Source organism: Protopterus annectens, chromosome 5.part0 (assembly GCF_019279795.1).
Source record: "Protopterus annectens isolate FY-2018-M chromosome 5.part0, PAN1.0, whole genome shotgun sequence".
In the NCBI taxonomy this organism is placed as follows: Eukaryota; Metazoa; Chordata; order Ceratodontiformes; family Protopteridae; genus Protopterus; species Protopterus annectens.
The window spans coordinates 1900454747-1900477887 of record NC_056735.1 but is presented as its reverse complement, the minus strand read 5'-3'; the positions used below and the strand labels follow the sequence as shown (position 1 = coordinate 1900477887).

At 39.5% G+C, this 23141-nt stretch overlaps 1 protein-coding gene across 1 annotated transcript in view; it reads left to right on the top strand.

Annotated features, from left to right (window-relative positions):
• Window positions 1-23141, top strand: part of ERICH6B (glutamate rich 6B) — a 701186-nt gene that overhangs the window by 173827 nt on the left and 504218 nt on the right. The window contains exon 4 of the mRNA XM_044072050.1: window positions 6173-6327. Coding sequence (XP_043927985.1) covers window positions 6173-6327 — 155 coding nt within the window. The remainder of the gene's footprint in view (window positions 1-6172; window positions 6328-23141) is intronic.

Here is a 23141-nt window from a genome sequence, read left to right as displayed (position 1 = left end):
AACCAACCACGGGGAGGACATGCAGACTCCACACCGAAGGAACTCCTAAGCCCAAGCCGAGAATCGAACGGGAGAACATCTTGCTGTGATATTCTTCTCTAATTCCTTATTTTTTTCTCCATGTTTAAGGGCATACCAACCATTGTTAGTTCTTCCTTCAGTAAGACTATTTCATATGACATAGTGGCCATACATTTACTAACATAGTTGTATGTCCTGTTTTGTTAAGAAATATAAAAATTGAGCCTTTTCAAATCTTCCCATTTGTAGTTTTCTGTCATTTTACTCAACCTCTTCTTTACTACATTAACTAATACTCCATTATTTTACTTTACTTTAGTAGCTTCTCACCCATTTTACATATATAATTGCACATGTTTTATTTTGAAGCCACACCTGTATTGTTGCAAGACTTTCAATAAATGGTAATAAAGTTGTATACATTGTCACTGGTCTTAACAAGGCTGTTCCTGTTTACTTGTTAAATAAAGTCTTGCCTACTATTTCCCTGAACATCGACTGTTGTATGCCTCTTCCTTTGCTAATTACATGTACCTCCCCTTCTAAAATATTTTATACTACATCTCTTATTTTTGTTTGCATTATTTACATTATTTATGTTATCAGTGTCCTAAATACAGAACATATTTTCACTCAATATACCCTTATTTTAACATTCATTTAACATTATTTATATTGCCTCCATGAACTTTCTCAACCATTTTGTAAAACTTCCATTTAGTTCCACTCTCTCCCCACTGCTGCTGCACTTACCTCCCCTGAACTTTTCTGCCTGTTTGAGTGGTAGCCCAACTCCCTCCCACATCTTGCTCAAACTCAACTCAGGATCATGCACAACCCATATAAACCATACAGACTCATAATATATAAATACTAGCCGTGAGACTGTGGATTGCAATTAGCTAGGACATGAACAGTTAAAGCAGACCTATTTTGATGACTTAAAAAGTCACCAATTTAAATACATATGTATTGCAATGTAATTACACAGAACATGTGATAAATTAAGGTGGTGGCATTGCCTTAATTAATCCAAATAGCTTTACTGTAGTTCAGTACATAAAACCTATACCACAATTCTCCACTGCAGAATTATTAGTGGCTTTCCTAAAACTGAACAACTGTAAAAACCTTTGTATCACAGTCATATATATCCCCCCCAGGTAATAACATTCCTATACTTGAAGATATCCTCACCTGGGCAACTACCAGTATTAAAAATAAAACTATCATCTTAGGTGACGTTAACATCAATTGGCATGACATTTCAAATCAGGACCCTTCTAACAGAATTAACCCATACAATTATACACAGCTAATCACCAATATCACCAGACCAACTATAAAAACAACAAAGAATCAGTCCTTGACTGGATCCTGGTATTTGACCCTAACAAAATCTCCTCCTCCGGCACACTACCAAATACTAAGCCGACCCTTATTTTAAACCAGCACCAAGTCAAGCATACCAGAGACTTATCTCATTTCTCCCCAACCATCTTTAATGAAATATTGCATAGTGTGAATTGGACACCATTAAAACATCTCCCTCTCAATGATACTGTTGAATTCTTCAATTCATCATTTCTCAAGATCTTAGATAGATAGTGTAGCCCCACCTCGTCTAAAAAGAGTTAAGGTTAAGCATGCCAGTTGGCTTACCAAACACACTAAGCAAACTATGTCCACTAGAGATAAAGCATGGAAAGCTTGGCAAAAGAAAAAAATCCATCCAATGTCACTCAGTATAAACAATTACACAATCAGGTAAAACGTCTAGCGATTAAAAATAAAAAAGAACATTTCCAAAGTCTTCAAGACCAACACAAGCAAAACCCTAAAAAATTCAACGCCTTACTTCATCCAGGTACAAACAATAATTCTTGTCCAAACCCAGACAAAACTCCCACCGAGATAGACTCTCTCTTTAATACTAACTTCATTGACAATTTGACACCATAGCAAAGCTCACCTCCATCTTCCCACCAACAAACTCCAATCCCTCTAATACTCTTTCATCAGTATGCCTAAATACCTCACTACCTACCTTCTCATTCACACTTATATCTACCTCCGCTATCAAAAAATTCCTTCAGAAACTTAAACCATGTACCAATGCACCTGACTACCTACCTGCTGAATTTCTACAACTATCCACAAACTCCATTGCCTACCCAATTAGTATATTCCTTAATAGATCCATTAAGGACTCCATCATACCATACATCTGGAAGAAAGCATTTGTTCTTCCTCTACATAAAGGTGGCAACAACTCTGATACCGCTAACTTCTGACCAATAGCTATCCTCTCCCCTGTCTCCAAAATAATAGAGAAATGTGTTCAAGCTCAGTTTCTCAATTATCTTGTTAATAATCAAATCCTCTCCCCTACTCAGCATGGGTTCAGGCCAGGGCATAGTACCTCCACTGGTCTTATATCTTTCCTGGACACAGTGAATAGAGCTTGCGACACCGGTCACTTAGTTTCCTCACTCTTCCTTAACCTCTCAAAGGCCTTTGATACAATCTCCCATCCCCTACTACTTTCCAAACTCTCTTACTTAGGCATTGCACCCCTCACCCTGAACTTGTTCTCAAACTATCTCACAGACAGGCAACAAGCCACCATATAGCAAAATCCTGTTCGCCATTCCTATAGACAACTACAGGTGTACCACAGGGATCAACACTAGGTCACCTCCTATTTAGCATATTCATCAACAACTTCCGTACTTCTCTTACCCATGGCACTGTTATCCAATATGCTGATGATTCAACAGTCATCTGCTCGGCTAAATCCATTTCTGAGCTGCAGTGTCTTACCCAAGAAGCCTTCACATCTACCAAAGTTTGGATGGCAAACAACCACCTTGCTCTAAACCCCAATAAAACTAAACTTCTAATATTCATCCCCCAAAAAACACTCCTTTCAATAGGAATGAATTATCTGTCCAATCCCTAATGCTATCATAGAAGTCGTTCCAAGTACAAAACTGCTAGGTGTCATCATTGACGAAAATCTGACATTCGACCTACACATCCATAACAACATCAAAAAAACACATCAAGAAACTAGGGATCCTTTATAGGCACAATCCATTTCTTAACTTTACTGCTAAGAAAGCTCTAGCATCTTTCTTTCTGCTTCCATCTCTACTTTATAGCACTGCCATCTTCACCAATATACAATCCTCTCAGAAAACCAAACTCAACCCATGCTACAATAAGATTGCCAAATTTGTAACAAACTCAAAATATTCATCTCGTCACTGTCTGTCTCTTAATATCAATATTAACATTTATATACAAACCATCCATGTGCCCTTCTCTCTTCTCCTTACTCACTACATATCACCCCAACAGACCTCTGAGATCTGAAAACAAGCTGCTGCTAAAAGGTGACAAACCAAATCTCTCAGCTGATCCAATGCTGTACTCCCTTACTGTCTCAGAACTCTGGAATGCCCTCCCACCTTCAATCAGTACCATCAGCAATCCTGTTCTCTTTAACACCTCCCTAAGAAAACATCTTTCTTCTCTATGGCACTGTACATGTACATGTGCCAAAATAAAACCTCCTTAGAAACCCATCTCCCCTACTATTATCCTTTCATGATTCCATTACAGTACTCATATACTTTTCCTCACTATCTTACCATAACAACTGCATGAACTTTCAATTTATCTTGCCAAATCTCAGCTGCTAATACCTTAAACCAGTAGCAATTAATCTCAAAACTAATACCCATCAGATACTTTCACTTTCAATATTAATAATTCACAGTAATATAAAAATGTGAAAATATGTATATAATAGTTGAAATACTGTTATATTATCTTCTTTTCACTGTGACTGTCTATAGTATGGACCAGTGTCAATTTCTGATATTTACTCTGTTGTAATTATATGTCATTATGTATTGTGTGTTCTTGTATCTACTGGTTATATATGTGGAGCTTTTCTCCATGGGCCTCCACTGAAAATGGGCTCACTTAGGCCCAGTGCACCATCCCAGTAAACAAATGCAATAAATAAATGTAAATAAATAAATATGTAGCAGCAAATGCTAAATGTAAATTGTAGGTATGCATGATAATCAAGAAGCAGACAACAAACAGTGTAAGCCTCCTTTTGATACTTAATTGCATTATATAAATAGTGATTTAACTTACAGCAGTATGTACTATAATTCAGTGCTTACATTTATTTATTATCTTCTTTGCTGGTCACCTTACTAGCCAGGTTTCACAAAAGGTAAATCTGTAAGGCGTTTGCTCTTTTCCTGCTTTGTAATGCTCACATTACAAATCAGGAGAAGAACAAATGAGATTACTGATTTGTAATGCTCACATTAACCCACTGCAGTCGTTACTATGCAACTAAAAATTACTTCTCAGTCTTTACTGTTGTGCTCATCTTGCTAACCTAGTCACAATAAAAGCAGCCATTAGTTGCTTTATGGGTTTCCCTAAAGTATGAGCTTATTTAGCTTAGGAAACAAATCATTATACATATCAGTGTTGTATATATTTTATGGATTGTGTTTGCTAAAACTATAAGTTAACCACTGTCTATGTTATGACAGCAAATTAGACATTTCCTGTACACAGATATTGCAGCATATCTATTTTTTTATATTGACATGCTCCAAATGCAAAACTAAGCATGTGCATATCAACAACAAACTTTGTTTCAGAGACTGGCCAATAAATCTGACAAAGGGGAAGGGTAAAACGCAGTGTTATGCATCCTTTTCAGAATATTTGGTCCATGTCTTACAAGTATTGCACAACACTCAAATATTAATGGAAAGAGTTAACACTTTTTATTGATTCCAGGCAGCTTTAGTGATCTCTTAAGCTTCACTGTAAAGATCACCTTTGTTACCTATCAACAGTTTCAAATCATTATCTATCCAGTTAACACCAAACACTCTCTGTTACATTATTAATATTAATTCATTTTCCTTTTCCCAGTTTATCCCCTTTGGGGTTGCAGGAGAGCTGAAACTTATCCCAGTAGGTAGCATGGGTATGGCATCCTATCCTGGGTTACAGGAGAGCTAGAACTTATCTTAGCAGGCAGTAGGGGTAAGTTATGCAGCTAGTTCCTGGATGGGACACCAATCCATCACACAATGCACGCAGGTTGTCACCCACACTGTACACCACACATCTAAGGACAGTGTATAGGATGGTTAGTTCACCTTTTGGGTGTTTATTGGAATGTTGGATAAAATTTAAAGCTGCAGCAAAAACCTGTACAGGCACTGGAAAGAAATTCAAATTCTACACAGAAGACACCTCAGCTTGGAATCAAACCAGAGGGCCTACTACTGTGAAGCAGCAGCAGTGGTAGCTGCTTTACTACTGTTGTGCCGCCAACAGTCTAAATTTGATTTTTTTTCAGATTCTGATTAAATATTTAAATTCCAAAAATGGCCTTGAATTTGGAGTGCAAAATCAGTGTTTTCCTGACTTGAACAGTCACCTCATCTCTGGTCATATGGCAGGATCTTAAAAAGAGTATACTGCCTGCATATGAATGTATAGAAATGACCAAAACAGTGACTATATGTCAAAGCTTATGAATGTAACTCTTTTGATTTGGTAATTTCAATACATTTGGTTGCCAAAGGGGACTCTTTTTTATGGGGACTTCTTCATGTAATTTTGTGAATGTAACAATTGTCCGTTTACTGACGTTTGTGAATATGAATTGGTAATCCTGACAGGTGGTATCACCCATGCAGATATGCCACTTAAGGAAGTATTTTGTACAGGCAGTTCTTTACTTAGTTTAGTGATAGTAACTGCAACCCCATTTTCTGAAAAACAAATGATTTGCTTGGGTAGTGTGGGAAATCACAACATTTGTGCAAAGTCTGAGACATTTGTAGAATTCGTTAATTAGCTTGTAATCATACTTTCTGTAACACCATACTAGGAAAATACATTTTTGTATGGCAGTGGATTGTATAAAAAGACGAAATGTGTGTGTGTGTGTGTGTGTGTGTGTGTGTGTGTGTGTGTGTGTGTGTGTGTGTGTGTGTGTGTGTGTGTGTGTGTTTATATAGACAGATCAATTTATTTAATATTTCCTATGTGTGACCATAGCAAACAAAAGTAGATGACTGTTATCTATTTTCAGCTCTTTTGCTGTGGTCTCTATCAAGATTTGTATTATTACTTGCTGAGAGAGCAGGATACCCTGGCTACAGGGATTGAACTGATTGACATATTTGCAAATAAGACATTTAGCAGCAAGCAGGCTCGTAAAGAAGCGATGGAGAGAGCAGCACAGAGGTAAGTTGCTGAAACTATTGTATTTCAAAGACTTGATTGTAAATATTTATTAGTTTGTTGACTAGGAGTTTCTCTTGGGAGTTTTATATGCTAATGAAATAACCGGTTGGCCCAAGGATCCTTTCAACGATAACCAAAGCCAAAAGCAGACAGTAATTAAATCCAAGGATACATGTGTTAAGCAGTTTGCAGATCAGTGTGGTTATTGCAATTTTGCCAAAAATGATCAGATAAGACAATAGATGAACTGGTGAATCTGTAAATTACTCAAATGTTTGTGGGCATGCATATCTGTACATCCAGCAATGAGCTAGTGTGTCCTCTGGGATTAGTTCTCTTTATTATGTTAGCTGCTTGCCTGAAAAGGCCGTGGCTTCCCTATGATCCTAAACAGGATAAAGCAGGTATGAGAAAATGAATGGAGAGATGGAAGGATGCTACTCAGATAAAAGCAAGGTGTTCTTCAAACGAGGTAAATGTTCTGTTTCATATAACAAATTGTACAATACACAGTAAAATGACAAAGCCATTAATGCAGGATCAAATACAGTGTTTACAAATACACTAGGCAATGTATCAACAGAGGAAACAAGCTGCATTTAGCTTCAGCTTCATCTTTTTTAAACTGATAATCATTTAAGTACTATACAGATACATGCAATAGCAAATACAGAAGAGAAAAACTATAAAATAAGCAGATAAATGATTAAAGTTAAAAAAAACATAACAAATAATGTTACTTGAAGAAATATATCCTGGATATGCTAAATGTATAACAATGCTGCCATGAGCTATGATGTAATAGCTCAATATGAACAAAACTAACTGCTCCATCTTTTTTATCAAAGCTGTCATCTGAAGTTGTTAATCTTCCTATTTATCACTGATGGGTTTGACTCCGAGAGTCAGCCTTATACCAAGCTCGCATGCACCAAAAACTCTCAAGCTAAGCTGCTACCCACAATGCCCTTCACTCAGTTACCCCAGATCTCGTTTGCCACACAGCCATATAGCAGCGTTTCACCAAGCTCTCCAGCTAAGTGTTGTATTTTTCAAATTTTATAGTATTTGTGAGTTCATTCCTGTCAAACTATTATTTTTTCTCTGATAATTTACTCAGCTCTACCCACGGGTATCTCTTTTCTCATACCATTGTTGGTATTCGCCCTTTTTACCCTTGCGGTATTCCCAATACCATTGTTGGTATTTCCCTCCTTTCTATGTCTAACTTTCCTTTCTAGATAAGCGTTGTGTTGTTTACTGTTGATATGTCTGAAAAGAAAGGGACAATGGGGTTTAAACATTGCTCTTCTTGCAATGGTAAACTTCCTAATAGCAATTTGCATGAGTAATGTGTTTATTGTTTGGGGGTTCCCCACTTATCGGCGAAACCTTCCTGTGACATTTATGCCAGTTTCAGTCAGCGGACACTGAATGAAAGACGTAATAAGCTAATTCTCAAAGGCCTGCTTCCTTCTACTTTCTCTGAGGCTATTTCTGCATCGGAGGTCTTAACCCCTCCATCTGTGGACAAAAAAGTCCTCATTCTGACCCCTCTTCACCGGCCAGTGATAGGGGCAAGCCTCATAAGCATAAGGCTCATAAGACTTCTTCTGAGCATAGAATCGCCTCCTCAGTTCCGACCACCTCGGCTCCGAGTTTGGCTCCAGTGGTTCATATGGGAGTTGCCATGATCGCCTCATTGATGCCGGTCCCAACACCGATGACTACGGCTCTCACTGTGATTTGGGCTCCGGCCAGTTTGCCTGCCTCTAACTCGGCACTGGCGTCCCCATCTCTGCTACGACTTCGGTTCCGACAGCCTCTTCGGAGCTGCTATTGAGCTCCACTCCAGCTGTGACTTCCGCTCCGAGCCTGTTCTTGGCTCCGATTATTCCTCTTTTACCAGTTTCTAAACTGGAACCCTCGGTGCCAATTTTCACTACATCACAGACCCAGTACTCCCTGTCTATGGATCCATTTGCCAGACAAGCTTTTAGCCCCTTTTTGGACCGGCCTGACTCCCCCTCAGGGGCATTGGTAAGGTCTACCAGGAGCCTATCTGAGTTGAATGTGGTGCACCTCTTTGATCAGCTGCTGACTGCCATGGGAATTACAAACTTTCCTAGAACCCATCCCACTACGGGTTTTGGGTCCATTGCCTCGGCGACCCCCACGTATTCTCATTCCTTGGACCCCTTGGTTCTGAGGCTCATATTTCCGATGTCTGCGAGAGGACCCTTTTCCTCGGTGCCGACAATGACCGTGTCCGAGGTTCCGTTGGAACTCAGCCTTCCTCAATCTCATGCTTGTGGGGTGGAACCCTCGGTTCCGGACATGGCTCCAGTCGTGTCACCGGTTCCATCTTCGGGTCCGAGGGTGACTTCTGCTCTGGTTTTGCTTGAGGCTCTGTCTCCAGGAGTGGACCACTTGGAGCGGGGTGTGACTTTGGTTCCGAAATTGACTTCTTTGGTTCCAGGCTCCCATTCCTCTTCAGGCAGGCCTGCTTTCCAGGTGCTGGAGAGGGTGCTTGCTTTGAGCAATCCTCCTATGTTGGACCTACCACCTGTTCCCTCTGCGCTGCAGCTATCAAAGGCCACCCCCCCCCCCCAGGACACTGAGATTGCAAGAACCAGGAAACCCCTGTACAGGGTATTTCCCTTTCTGAGTCTTCTTTGGATCCACCCACCGAAGAACCCCCTCAGAAACAGACATGTAAGAGGAAACACATGGACTCCCCAGAGGAGTCCCTCACTGAAGATATGTACTATGATGATGGGGAAGGGTTCCCACGGTCACCCCCTGATGATGTCTCATTTGGAGACATCCTGGACATTTTGAGGCAGAGGGGGTGACTGGAAGCCCTTCAACCCTTCCTCGGAGGAATCCGTATTCCTGCAGGCCTTTCTCGGCCCTCTACGTCTTGGGTGACCCTCCCCCCGCCAATGAGTTAGTCAAGCTCATTGTGCAGTGGGCATGGAAGAATCCCGATAACGCTGAGGCCATTCCCCGGAGATCAGATAAGATACTCTCCCCTCCAGAGGATCAGCCCCATTGATCTAGAGGTGTGCCAGTAGATGCCATGGTGGTGGTGGTGGCCATGAAAAAGGACCTTGCAGAGGAAAGTCCTGCTGTCCACCCTCCCAACAGAGAGTCCTGGGCAGTGGACAGGTTAGGAAAGTGAGTTTTTGCTTCAGCGATCTTTGCTGTCAGGTCTCTGAACTTTTTGGCACATTTTACAAGGCTCCAAAGAGATCTCATCACCGAGCTCTCTGGAACCCTCGCGGGTCAAGTTTCGGACAGGGCACATGATAAAGCTGCTTCCCAACTTGCCACCCTAGAGTCACTTTCCACCTCATCCATGAGGTTGCTGTCCCACACAACTGAAGGAGCAGCTAGAGCTACGGGTGCAGGCATAGTTATGAGACGCCACGCCTGGATGCGCATTTGTGACCTTGCGGACTCCTTCAAGTCTTCCTTTTTAAACTCCCCTATCAAACTATCAGCTCTGTTCAGTTCTAAGGTCAAGGACACATTAGCCAGGTGCAAGCAAGGTGGGAAGACCTTGTCTGCTGTGGGTCTAAGTTTTTCAAACCTCAACGCTCCTTTTCCGGGAACCAGAGGAGTGGAAAGTTGTGGCAAAAAAAAGTCTCAAGGTCCTCTCCGTGAGGCACGTGGTGAGGACTCCCCCAAGGGCAGAGGGGGTTCCAATAATGGAAGATGCCCCTTTTGGGGCAGAGGGGGTCCCCAAACCAGGACTCCAGGATTCTTTCTCAGGATGACCATATCAGCGCTCCTGAAGCATTGCCCAATTGCTTTCCTCTGGAAGCAGTCAGGGCTCGTTTCTCTCTGAACCAAGCTGCCTGGCACTATTACAAATGATCAGTGGGTGTAGAGAATAATTTCCAGAGGTTATCACATCCCCCTAATCTCTTACCCAAGACATTTGAAATCCCTTCCCGATGTTCCACCCAGTCAAAGGGAGGAGGCAGCTTCAGAAATAAGAAAGCTATGTCAAAAATGAGTCATCCAACAGGTCCTCCCAGACCAGTGCAGATCCAGGTTTTCCTGAAAATTCTGCATGGTCACAATTCAATCTATCCTCCCATTGATTCGGGATGGTGTGTGGATGTGCTCAATAGACCTCTGGGATGCGTATTACCACATCAAAATTGACACACGCTCCAGGAGTCTCCTTCGCTTCCGGCTGGGAGCCAATCATTACCAATTCAGAGCCCTGCCATTTGGTCTCTCGACGGCCCCCAGAGTGTTCACAAAATGCCTAGCAGTGGTGACAGCTCATCTGCGACTTCATGGATTCCAGGTGTTTTTGTATTTAGACAATTGGCTCCTATCTGCCCCCACCAAGTGCCTCCTGGTCAGGGCCCTCCCCTACACTCTAGCACTAGTGGAGTTGCTGGGTATCACCATTAACTTGGAAAAATCCAATCTTCAGCCCACACAACAATTGGAATTTATAGGGGCAGTATTCAGTACTCAAACAAGTCTGGTCTCTCTTCCCCCTCACAGGCTTCAGAGATTAAGGGCACAACTACAAGTTATACTCTGTCGAAGGAAGGTGTCTGCAAGGGAAGTTCTTTAGGCTCTGGGGTCTATGGCGGTGGCCATCACAATTGTTCCCCTAGCCAGATTACATATGAGACTACTACAATGGCTCCTTCTGTCCTAGTGGATATCCAGTCTTCATCCCCTGAGTTCACAGATTCTCATCACCAACTCCTGCAAACAAGATCTTCTCTGGTGGATGAGTATAGATGAAAATCTTTGGTGTCGCCCCTTCCAGGCTCCCCAACCCAGCGCCACGATGACCACCGATGCTTTCCTGATAGGGTGGGGGGGCCACTTCCAGGGAAAGTCAGTCCAAGACACGTGGTCCAGCATAGAGGTCAACTTGCATATCAGTGTCCTGGAGTTAAGAGCGGTGCTATTGGCATTGCAAGCATTCCATCTGCTCCTTCCATCAGGAACAATTGCTATCCAGTCAGACAACATGTCCATTGTCTGGTACATAAACAAACAGGGAGGGACCAAATCCTATCCCCTATGTCGTGAGGCCATGAGAATCTGGTATTGGGTGATAGCTTCCAACCGCTTTCTGATCACAGCACATATCCCGGGGAGCTCCACCATGATTGCGGACAAGCTGAGCAGATGCATCGTCCGTCCTCACAAGTGGTCTCTCAATCCAAGCGGGACGGCAGAAATCTTCAGCTGTTGGGACCAGCCATGCTGCGACCTTTTCGCCTCCCCCTCAAACACAAAATGCAGCAGCTACTTTGACCTATTTCCCCCTCATGGGGAGTCATCGAGAGATGCTTTGACTCACGATTGGCCCGCGGATCTCCTTTATGCTTATCCTCCAATACCTCTGATACCCCTTTTTTTAAGGAAAGCTATTCGGTTGAGAAGCAAAGTGATCCTCATTGCCGCTTTCTGGCCTTGTCAAGTGTGGTTCCCTTCCTCTGACCTCACCTGTTACAACCTCCTTGGATCCTGGACAGTCATCAGGACCTCATATCTCACCCACAAGGGCTGACTCCCCCGAATCTATCCACTCTCAAGCTGACGGCTTGGCTTCTCCACTTCCTTTAGTTGCCAGGCAGTAAATCCTCTTCTCATCTGTCCGTAATATTATTCTGGCCTCCCATAAACCATCCACAAGAAAACTTTACAGGGACAAATGGAAAAGATTCTCTATCTGGTCACATAATCGGATGCTAAATCTGTTTTCAACTCCTGTAGCTACTATTCTTCACTATCTTTCTGAGTTGTTTGACAATGGTGCATCAGCTTCCACCATTCGAGTCCATTTAGCAGCTATTTCCAGCTTCTATAATGGTTCAGATGGAGTCCTGCTTATTTCCACCCGACTTTGCAAGATCTTCCTCAAGTGAATTTTCCATAGCAGACCTCCTAACAGGCAGCCGGTGGAGGCATGGAATCTCTCCCGGGTTCTCCAGTCTCTCTCTCTACCCCCTTTTGAACCTGTTGCGACATGTGATCTAAAATTCCTGTCATAGAAATCCTTGATTTTGGTAGTGGTCACTTCAGCCAGACGAATATCTGAGTTGCAAGCCTTATGCATCAAGAGCCCCTATCTGATCTTCCATAAGGACAGAGTATCACTTCGCACTAATCCATCATTCCTCCCCAAGGTGGTTTCTGACTTCTCTGTTAACCAGTCCATTGAACTTCCTGTATTCTTTCCAAATTATTCAAACAAGGGAGAATACTGCCTGCATTCATTGGATGTTCATAGACAACTACGTTTCTACCTAGACAGAACTAAGTCCTTTTGCAAGTCGGACCAACTTTTCATTTCCTTTTCTGGTCCTAGAATGGGTGTGCAGTATCTAAAGTTACTTTGTCAAAATGGCTCAGGGATTGCATTACCTTCTCATATTCGCTTACGAATGATTCTAAGCCTGCTCAAATCAATGCTCACTCAACTAGGGCTATCACTGTATCTGTTGCCTTCCACTCAAGGGCCTCCATGGATGACATCTGTGCAGCAGCCATTTGGGCTAAACCTCATACCTTCATCAAGCATTACAAATTGGATCTGATCTCCAGGGGAAGAGTGGCCTTTGGCTCAATGGTTCTCAGGAATTTCCTTCCATAAGGGCCACCCAGGTTCTCCAAGTAGCTTGGGATTCTGTCCCATCAGTGAGGAATAGGAAGAAGATTAACAACTTCAGATAAAGAAGTTATGTCTTACCATAACGTTCCATCTGAGTTGTTGATCTTCTTCCAGTCATCACACCCTCCCACTGGCCTGCACCGAAGGCTCCTGGCGGATCTTCTGGGTCTTTGTGGTGTTTCAGGGTTTCTGGGCAGAGATGTTCTCTGACTTTCTATTTCTTCTATATGTTGCATGCAAACTCGATCTGAGGTAACTGAGTGAAGGGCATTGGGGTAGCAGCTTAGCTCGAGAGTTTTTGGTACACGTGAGCTTGGTATAAGGCCGACTCTGTTCTGAGGGCTCGGAATCAAACCCATCAGTGATGACTGGAAGAAGATCAACAACTCAGATGGAATGTTATGGTAAGACATAACTTCTTTTTTTATTGTTGGCAAAATCACAATAGTAGTATCCACTACAGTTTCCTTTTAACATCACAATAGATACTGTAAAAAATACTTTTCCCATACAAGTTGCAACAAAGAAGTATAAACAATCAACTATTTACATTATTTTCACATGATGCAGATATTAAGATTTTGAAGTAATTTTTGAACTTTTGTTTAAAACTGCTGGTCAAGATATAAAATAAATAGTTATACAATAAATTCATCCAACAGTCAGTTTCAGAGTTCCAAGTCTCTGTTGTTACTTAACTTTGATCCAAGGATTGGAAATTATATTCCTGGACATTGATTTTGTTTCTTGATGTCAAAATCTATTAATACTGTTTCTTTTGGAAGAAGTAAAAAAAAAATCATTGAATTGTGGAGGAGCGCCATTTTTCAAATTTCTAGTAATGGTCTTTCTAGCTGCAGCCAAAATAGTCCATAAAATGTAATATTGGACTTTTCTTCAGAAGTTGAGGAACAGAAACATTATACAATATTATAATTCTTGACAACAAAAATTTGTCTCACCATACAGCCTGTAAGAAAAAGTTTATTTTATCTGAATAGCCTTTCAGCAATATACACTCATACGAGGTAATGTTGCCAATCAGCTTTAAGATATAGCTTGCATTTCCAACAACTCATGTTATCTTTGTACATTTTTGACATAATATGTGGAGCATAAAATGCTGTCTATAAACATTTTCAAGTATATATTTTTTAAAATTGCATGGATGATGTACCTGCATACACTTTTAACATAAGTATGTATGATCATCAGTTATGTTATTCTTTCTATTCTGTAATAAAAAGATGTTCATCATTCTCACTGCTCTCACTGCTGCAGTAGGTATTTGGCTACGTGGGTTGTTTCTTGTCCAAGAAGCAACAAACAGCTAGCTTCACAAAGCTGGGGTATCTCCCAGATTTCACTCTGACTGTTGATTAGACAGCCCAGAGGGGGGAAAATCAGCAGAGATAGGAAATCTTCAGTACTTTCTTGCCACTTCAGTAGAAAGCACTGAGGTTTCCTGGGAGCAACAGTTGGCTGTAGGCTTCAATTTTGGCAGATAAGTCCCCATAGAACTCTTCCACTCAGAATATATTGCCTTTATAAATATTTTTGATGTGCTTTTGATTTTCAATAGAGCATTGGCAATTTTATTAATATCAGAGCAGGGCTTATTTTTGAATACCCGGGCTGTTTTTTGAGAAAAATCTACTGCTTTTCAGACATTTTAACTGAAGTGTAAAGATTTAAAGGTTGGGGGGTATTTTATGTACTGTCCGAGTGTTTTGGTGTTTGTGTATAGTTGTTAATAACTTATCTTCATTATTTTACATTTTGCGTAAAGGTATTATATCTAAGCAACTAGAAATGTATGTTATGTTTGGTGCTTGTGCGCATTTTGTGACATTTCTTTTATTGTTTTCTCATAGTGCGCTTTCTGTAAAAGGAGTTTAGAGTACTGACAGGTTTTGGTGTGCTGCTTATGCTTTAAATTTTAAATTTTAAGGGACTGTGTGGAAAACTGCGTGTGTGATGCTTGTGAGCATTTGCTAACAACTTACCTATCAGCCAACTCTTCTCAGCAGTACTAAGCACCAACCAGGTTTCTTCCTCAGCTACAGCATGGATTCTTACACTGGTTCTGCTATTTCTTCTCCCGCTATACCTAAAAGAAAAAAAAAAACAGAATAGAAGCTCTTGCCTACATCACTGACTCAGGCAGTGCCTCAGCCACTGCTGGATGACTCTACAATGGCCATTTGTTGTTCCTCAGACCACTCACTGGTTTCTTTGGGTTCCTTTGGTATTGTCCTGTTTGCAACCACGGAACCACAGGATAGCCACGCCCTGTGAAGCTGTTCCAGTGTCCAAACCAGGGATGGGAGAACTATTTTCTTTGGGTTTGGGAGATTCTTTGGAAGGTTCTTCTCAGAGGGGCCAGGAAAAGAGACCTCTTGCTCACGATCTCTCATTCGGTCTCCTTCCAGGGTTGTCCTTAGAAAAAGAAAACAAAAGATAAACATTGTTCTTCCAAAGATATTTTGTCTGTTCATAAGGATGATTTTCTTACCTTAGGCAGGAATTTACTGCATGCTTTTTTATTCTGGAGAGCAGAAATCCATACCAGAACACTAACTATGACAGTATATTCTTTTTTTTCTCCAAATACCTTTATTGAATTATCACTTGTGACACAGGCAGATTTATATTCATATAAAAGTAATCAAAGTATATTAACATGACAAACATTATACTTCACATATATTGCTATATGTCATATAATCTAAGCAATATTACATAAATTATTCAATTCCTGCCTTTTTTAAACAAGAAACATCTTTATTAAATCATCACTTACTGCTTAAGCAATCATACATTTACATAAATGAAAACAAACCACACCAACACATTCCTAGTTGCAAGCATTTTATATCACAAGCCATACTGACAGCCTCCCAGTTACAAACATTATGCATCACTTATAATCTACCCAATCTTCCCACTCAGACATTGCATAGCTAATTTAAATCATGCTGTCTTTTAGACCACATTCTTCCCTTGTATGTATTATTTTCGCAATTCCCATTTTTTCCTGTGTAGTTTGCACCTACCCTTTTTCTAAAGATTTCAATTCCAGTTGTTTTATCTCTGTTACTATATTCATTACTTCCAGTATAGTTGGTTTAGATTTTGATTTCCATTTTCTAGTAATTGCTTTTTTGGCAGCCACCATTATTGGGCACAGCAAGGCCTTGCCATGTCTAGGCAATTCCGATTCTGCATCATAGCTCAGAAAAATCATCTCCCTCATCAGAGCAATCTGACGCCCAGCATCACTGACAGTGCATCCCGCAGGGAATCCTTAAAGTCCACCAACTCACGCACTTCTAGAAAATATGTTCCCAATTACCTCTTTCTTCCAGGCAAAAAACCTAAATCTTCTACATTTTGTTACATATTTGGGAGATATACATTTATCCTCCCATTGTTTTTTTGTGAATTACTTATCCAATCTCTCTTCCCAATCCTTTCTGACCTCCTCTGATTGATTCTTATAGTTACCATGCAATATTTTATATGCTCTACTAATTATTCCTTTTTTAATGGCAGCTTCCATTCTAGATTCTATTAAAAACTCAACCAGTGCTGGTCTTTCATTTAGGACCCCCCCCCCCAGTTCTTCACTTTGCATATACTCTGATATCAATCCCTGATAGGGAAGGCAATCTTTAACCTACAGTCCAAATAAATTCTTGACATCTTCCCATTCTGGTGTTTTTTTTCCTCTGTAGTTATTTGATCCCAATATGTTGGTTCCTTTGCCAGTTTTCTCCAGTAAATTCTGGCCCCCTCTTGCCTATTGTCCGTATCCCTAATTGCAGTCATCCCTATCAGCAGAATTTACTTTCTCCATTCCCGTGTTGGTTTAGTTCTTGGAATACTTTCTGCTACTTTGTGGATATAATATTCTGCATGATTATTGTTATTCTCCTTAAAGCTCCTTAATGGCCTGCATTTAAAATCACAGCCTCTCCTTGTTTCTTGAGCTTCCCTGTGTTTCCTCATCATCCCTTTGCACTTTGAATTATAGTTTTCTGCTTGTACTGTGTATAGGAGTCTTAACTGTGTAGCTCTGAAATACCCCTTCAAATTGTGTAATCCAATCCACCTTGTTCTGCTGGAAGAATCAGCTTATCCCATTTGACTCTTGCTATCTTCTCCTCCCAGATAAAGTTCTTCAGCTCTTTATTAATTGCTACCCACAACTTCTCCTCTAGTTGATAAAAATATGCCTGACATGTGAATAAGATTAAAGGGACTAAAAACATTTTAACTGCTTGTATCTTACTATCCATATCCATATAACAAACTTTCCATTTTCTCAGTTTTTGTATTATCTTTAGTTTAGTCTCTTCCCACATATCCTTAGCTGCCACACTAGAATAATTTTTAATCCTTAGTCCTAAATATTTAATTTTATTATGTCCCCATAAATCTGGGTATTCCTAAACCAGTTCATGTGTGGGTACATAATTTACCGCTATTGCCTTTGTTTTAGCTTCATTAATTTTGTATCCTGAAAAGATCTGAAACTGTCTCAAAATATTTCACAACACTGTCATGTTTTTTTCTGTTTTTGTCAGGTAGAAAATATCATCTGCAAATAAAGCCAGCTTTCCTTGACTGCCATACCAATTATATCCTTGAATTTCTGAATCCCTTATTTTCTTTGCCAATGGTTCTAAATATAATGCAAATAATGAAGAGGAAAGAAGTCACCCCTGCCTGTTTTTTCTTTTCAAGTAAAAATTGTCAGAGAGGACTCCACCCACTTTAATTTTTGTCTCTGATCCATCATATATTCTCCTAATCAACTTTATATTTTTTTCAGGAAATGCAAATGCTTCCATTGCCCTGCTCATAAAGTCCCAGCTTACTCTGTTAAATCCTTTCTCTACATCAACACCCACCAACAATGTTATTTTCTTACATTCTGCTTCCCCCTGGATCATCAGTGTTCTGTTAATGTTGTCAAATGTTTGCCTCCCCTACACAAAACCACATTGATCCATATCTATCGGTTTTAGCATTACGTTTGCCATTTGTTTAGCCATTATAGACATGAACACTTTATAATCATGGTTTAGTATTGAAATGGGTCTGTATGAAGTGGAATCTGATGGATCTTTACCCTCTTTAGGTATTACAGCTACCACTGCTTTCTTCCAGGAAGGTGGTACTTCTCCTGATCTTAAGATACTGTTAAACAAAACCTTCTAGAGCTTTAGCAGTTTTTCCCTCCTAACTTCCAAACTTCCACAGGAATACCATCTATTCCTGGGGACTTTCTGGTAGATTGGTTATACATCACAATTTTTATCTTATCTCCTCCTATCTTGTTAGTACTTGAGCCTCATCTATCTCTAACCTTGGCATATTTAATTCTTCCATAAACATTTCCATTTGTATATTTTCTTGATTTTCATATTTCTCTGCTTTATAGAGACTCTCATAGAATTTCCAAAATATTTTTAATACCTCTACAGGATCTCTTGTTACCTTCTTTGTTATAGGCTCCCAATGTTTGGCAACAGCCCTTTCTACTTTCTGTTGCCTGAATCATTCTGATAAAAGTTTTTGTGCTCTAGTGTTGTTATCAAAAACAGTTGCTTAACAGCAATCTTTCTAAAATTGTGCATATTATCAAGTTAATCCTTTATTTTCTGCCTAGCATTCTGCAGTTGATCCTCTTGTTCTGTGAGATTCCCCCTATTCTGCAATACTTTAACATTTGTCAGTCACTCTAAATAATTCTAATTACTTCTTAACCATAGCTTCCCTTCTTTTATTTCCACCCTATTTCTAAACTCCACCTTAATTGTATCCCACTCCCTAGCTATATTTTCAGAAGAGATTTCTATCCTCTCAAACAGCTCCTGTATAATCTCCCCTATCCATTCCTTAAATTCCTCTCTTTTCAACAGATAGGTGGGAAAGTGCCAGTGTTTCATTTTAATTTCATTACTCTATGTTTTTATTTTAGCTATTATTTGTGCATGATCTGAAATAGTTATTGGGTGGGCTTGAAGACCTTCAGTTAAATGCACATGTTCCTGTGAAATGTAAATTCTGTCTAGCCTAGCCCAGTTTTTTATATCTTGGGGAATAATATGTAAATTCACTCCGAACTCCTATTACTGAATTCACATCTTCCATGCCAAATATTTTTATAAATTTCTTCACAAATATACCTTCCTTTGTTATTTTTAGCAGTTTTATCTGGAATTTAAATGCATGCTAGTGTAATCCTTCTTTCTTGCCAATAGCCCCTTAGCACTACAAGTCTATCATTATCTTTTTTATCTTCTTCTAATATTATTGGAGCTCCTCTTGCAATTAATATAAGTACTCCTGTTTTCCTTTCTCCCAGGTATTCTGCTGAATAACCATCCTGACAACCTTTCTTTGTCAAATTCACATGCTCAGTTCATTTTAAGTGTGTCTCTTGTAACATGGCTGTTTGCACTCTACACTTTTAATATAGTTTACTACTCTTTCTTGTTTGTATTTAACTGTGAGGCCATTTACATTTAAAGATATTAAAGAAAGGATCATTATATTCAGAAGTTATTATTCCCACCTTTTATTTATAACACCTTTTTTGTTAAATGTCTAGTTCCAGTTTTTGTATTACATGTATACACTGTTTAGCAGGTTGAACTTATATATATATCTATATATATATATATATATATATATATATATATATATATATATGTGTGTGTGTGTGTGTGCGCGTGTGTGTGTGATTTACATTTGAGACTATGTCACATCTTATAAAACTTTTTGTTTTATTGAAAGCCCTGAAACAAAACCAAACACACCCGCAAAACCACCCTAAAACCTATTAACTTAATACTAACACAGAAAACTATGTACACTTTCAAGTATTGAAGTTTTACCCTCCTAATAGGTACATGAGTCCCAAACTGACAGTCACACTCACAGACTTGAGTAGGTCACCCATGCTAAGATGTGTGGTGCAGCCTGTGCTTCTACGAAGTGCTGATTGTTCTTGTCTTGTCTTTATAGGTCTCCCAGCTGGGAAACCCCTTGAATGTTTTCAGAGAACATTAACTACCTTGGGAAAGCCCCTGAGTGCTTTCAGAGAACATTATCTACTTTGGGAAAAGCCCTGAATGCTTTCAGAGAACATTATTTACTTTGGGAAAACCCATGAAAGCTTTCAGAGAACATTATTTCCTAGCCAATTACTCTTTTCTTTTCCCCCTCCCTCAGTCAATCACTTTCCACCAGGCTATAGCCAGTTTCTCTTTATCAGATTGTTTGCGTGGAAAAATGAAGACCAGTTACAGAACTGTTACATACATATATTTGCAAGAAAAAAGCCTCATAATGTTCAATGTTCTTTTTCATTTACTTTCTCTGTTTTAAAATGTGTTAATAAATCTATCTAAGGTCTTTAATCCAGTCATTTCCCCATACAAGAATGAGAAAAAGTACATTAGTTTTTTTTTTATCATGCTTTTTAACCAGACTTTTTTTGCTCTCTTTTTTTTTAATACATTTCAGTGCCTACATTTCTTAAAACTGAAGAAGAAAAAAGAGAGAAGAAGGAAGAAAGAAAAAAAAAGAACAACAGCTGTTTAGAATCCCCATAACACCTAAAAATAACTGAAAAATTTTACTTTATAACATATAAAGAAAACCACATGCCAAAAAATTGGTACTATTTAAGAAAAAAATTACTTGCAGTTAACTTTCTCCCTCCCATTCCCCCTCCCGAAAGCACTTTTATGAACATTAATGGCATGAAGTAGAGCACATGCTTTATAGTCCCCCACAAGTCCAATACCTTCTGAAAAAGACCAGTATTTCCAGATTTTCTTGTTCTGTCATATTTCACAAATGTAATTATTGCATTATAATCCCGTATTAAGTTACTGGTTTTATTACTGTTCATCTCCAAAATCATGTCTCTGCTTCATTTCCAACGTACTCTTTGATTCTTCTAGTCAACTGTTGTGTTCTCATCCTTCTCTCCAACATTTTCCATTGAAAATTTTAAAAAGGTTTCATGGCTACAGTCCCTCTGTGGTCTTTATTACCAGAAAAACAAGAAGCAGAATCTCCTTCTGTTTCACAGCTTACTTTTTGTTGGACAAACTTCAAACTTGGATGTACTTCATCAAAAAATGATTTTGTCCTTCCAGGAAAGAATACCTTGAAGACAGCTGGGTACAGCAGTTTGAATCTCACACCTGCATCTCGACATTCCCTGAATAGTGGAATAAATTTGCTCCTCTTCTGTCTGGTGTACAATGAGTAATCATTCTCCACAAACACTCTGCTGTCTCTCACTTTTAGTACTTTGTCCTTCTGCCACAGTTTTGTCAGAATCAGGTCCTCCTGCTGGTAAGATTGCATCTTTACTATTAAAGGTGTAGGTTGCTTTCATATAGCCAGGTTTGGAGCATACACATGATGTGCCCTTTCAACTAACAACTCTAGGTGTGGAATACCAGTCCAGTTCCTTATTTGTGCTTTCATTAAATGAATGCAGTCTGTTCTTTCCAGCTTCTCTGGTATAGCTAAAAATCTCAGATATTCTATATGTGCGTTGTCCTCTAATTCTATTATTTTTTTAATGTCTCTTCCTGAGCAGTCTTATATTCAGCCAGCCTTTTCTTTATTTCATCCTCTGATTTTTGCAGCTTTATCATCTCATCTGAATATCTGTTTAAAGCTTATTCCCTTTTTCCAGCCTTTTTTGTTTGTTTGTGTTGATATACTTCAGTGTTTTGTTTATTTCAGTCAGGTCTGTATGCGGTTGTCTTGTATCTTCCTGTAGGTTACTGGAAGTCATGTCTGAAGGTTGCATTGCTTTTTGCTGAACAGCTGCAGAACTTTCTCTGGTCAGTGTTTCTTCCTCACATTTTGTAGTTGATTTTTTTTTTCCAGGTCTTCTATATTTCTTTATCCCTGGCATCCAGGCAGTGTACTTACTATTCTATTACTGAAATGTACCTGTAAACACAAGTCTACTGGCCTTCTCTGCTGAGTTTCTGTTTTCACACTGGGAGAGCTAGAAACAAGCTGTTACTCAATGTGCAGCCATCATGGAAGTCCCAGGTCAATATATTCTTGAGAACAATATGTCAGAGGATTCTGACATAGACAGAAACTGTGCTTTTTCCTTGTCTAATTTTCAAGCCCAGGACTCTGATTCAGAGGAAAGTTTGTCCTCTACAATTCCATTAGATGAGATTTCACTTTCTAAGACTAATTTCAGGATGAATGATACATTTTTATGGGAACAAGTGGATAGTTCCCCTTAACTGAGGAGATATACAAGTTGGTTCACCACATGCTATACCCATTCCTGCAATTATAACAGCCTTGCAGGATGTGTTAAATGCAGACTGCAGTAACCCTGGCAGCCTTCAGTCCCCCAAAAAAGGCAGAACATTTGTTACAACCAACCCTTTCCCTGCAGACTGTAATGTAAGGTATTAGACAGATTTCATAAGAGTATTTCCTTCTTCCAATGTATTCTGTCAGGTGCTGACAGCTTGTGGGATTGTTATGCCAGATTTCCCTCAGAATGTTGTTCCCGTCTGAATTCCTTTTTAAACATGCTTTGAAGATTGTGTATGATTGTGTAGATACCGTGTTTAATGTCACTACTACTGCTACTGTTTTGACAAGATTTGCCTGGGTACATACTGAAAAGTTTTCTGATGAGGAACACTGAGATTTTAAACTCTACTTTAAACAAGGAGGTTTTGTTTGGCCCAGCTGCTACTCAGGTTCTCAAACAGTTTGATGACCAAGGGAAATCAATTCAGGGTGTTACTAAGATTTTTCAAGTCCCATCTTACAAAACTCTATTACTTTTCTTTTAAGACAAAAATAATTAATCCCTACCGCCTTCTAGCAAACAGTGAAAAAAAAAGAGATGAACAGGAGGGGAGCAATCAAAAACTAAAATTCTTTCAAAACAGGGACAGACTACTCCTTCAGAGTGACTATGACAGCATTCCTTTAACCCTCCTTTCCTACCCCTACATCTTTAAGTCTGTCACATCAGCTGACTTTCAAGTTTTCCCTTTTGTAACTGATTAAGACTTTTGGGTACGAATACTGGTTCAGAAGAGTAATAGCTGGCACTGAATACACGTACTTA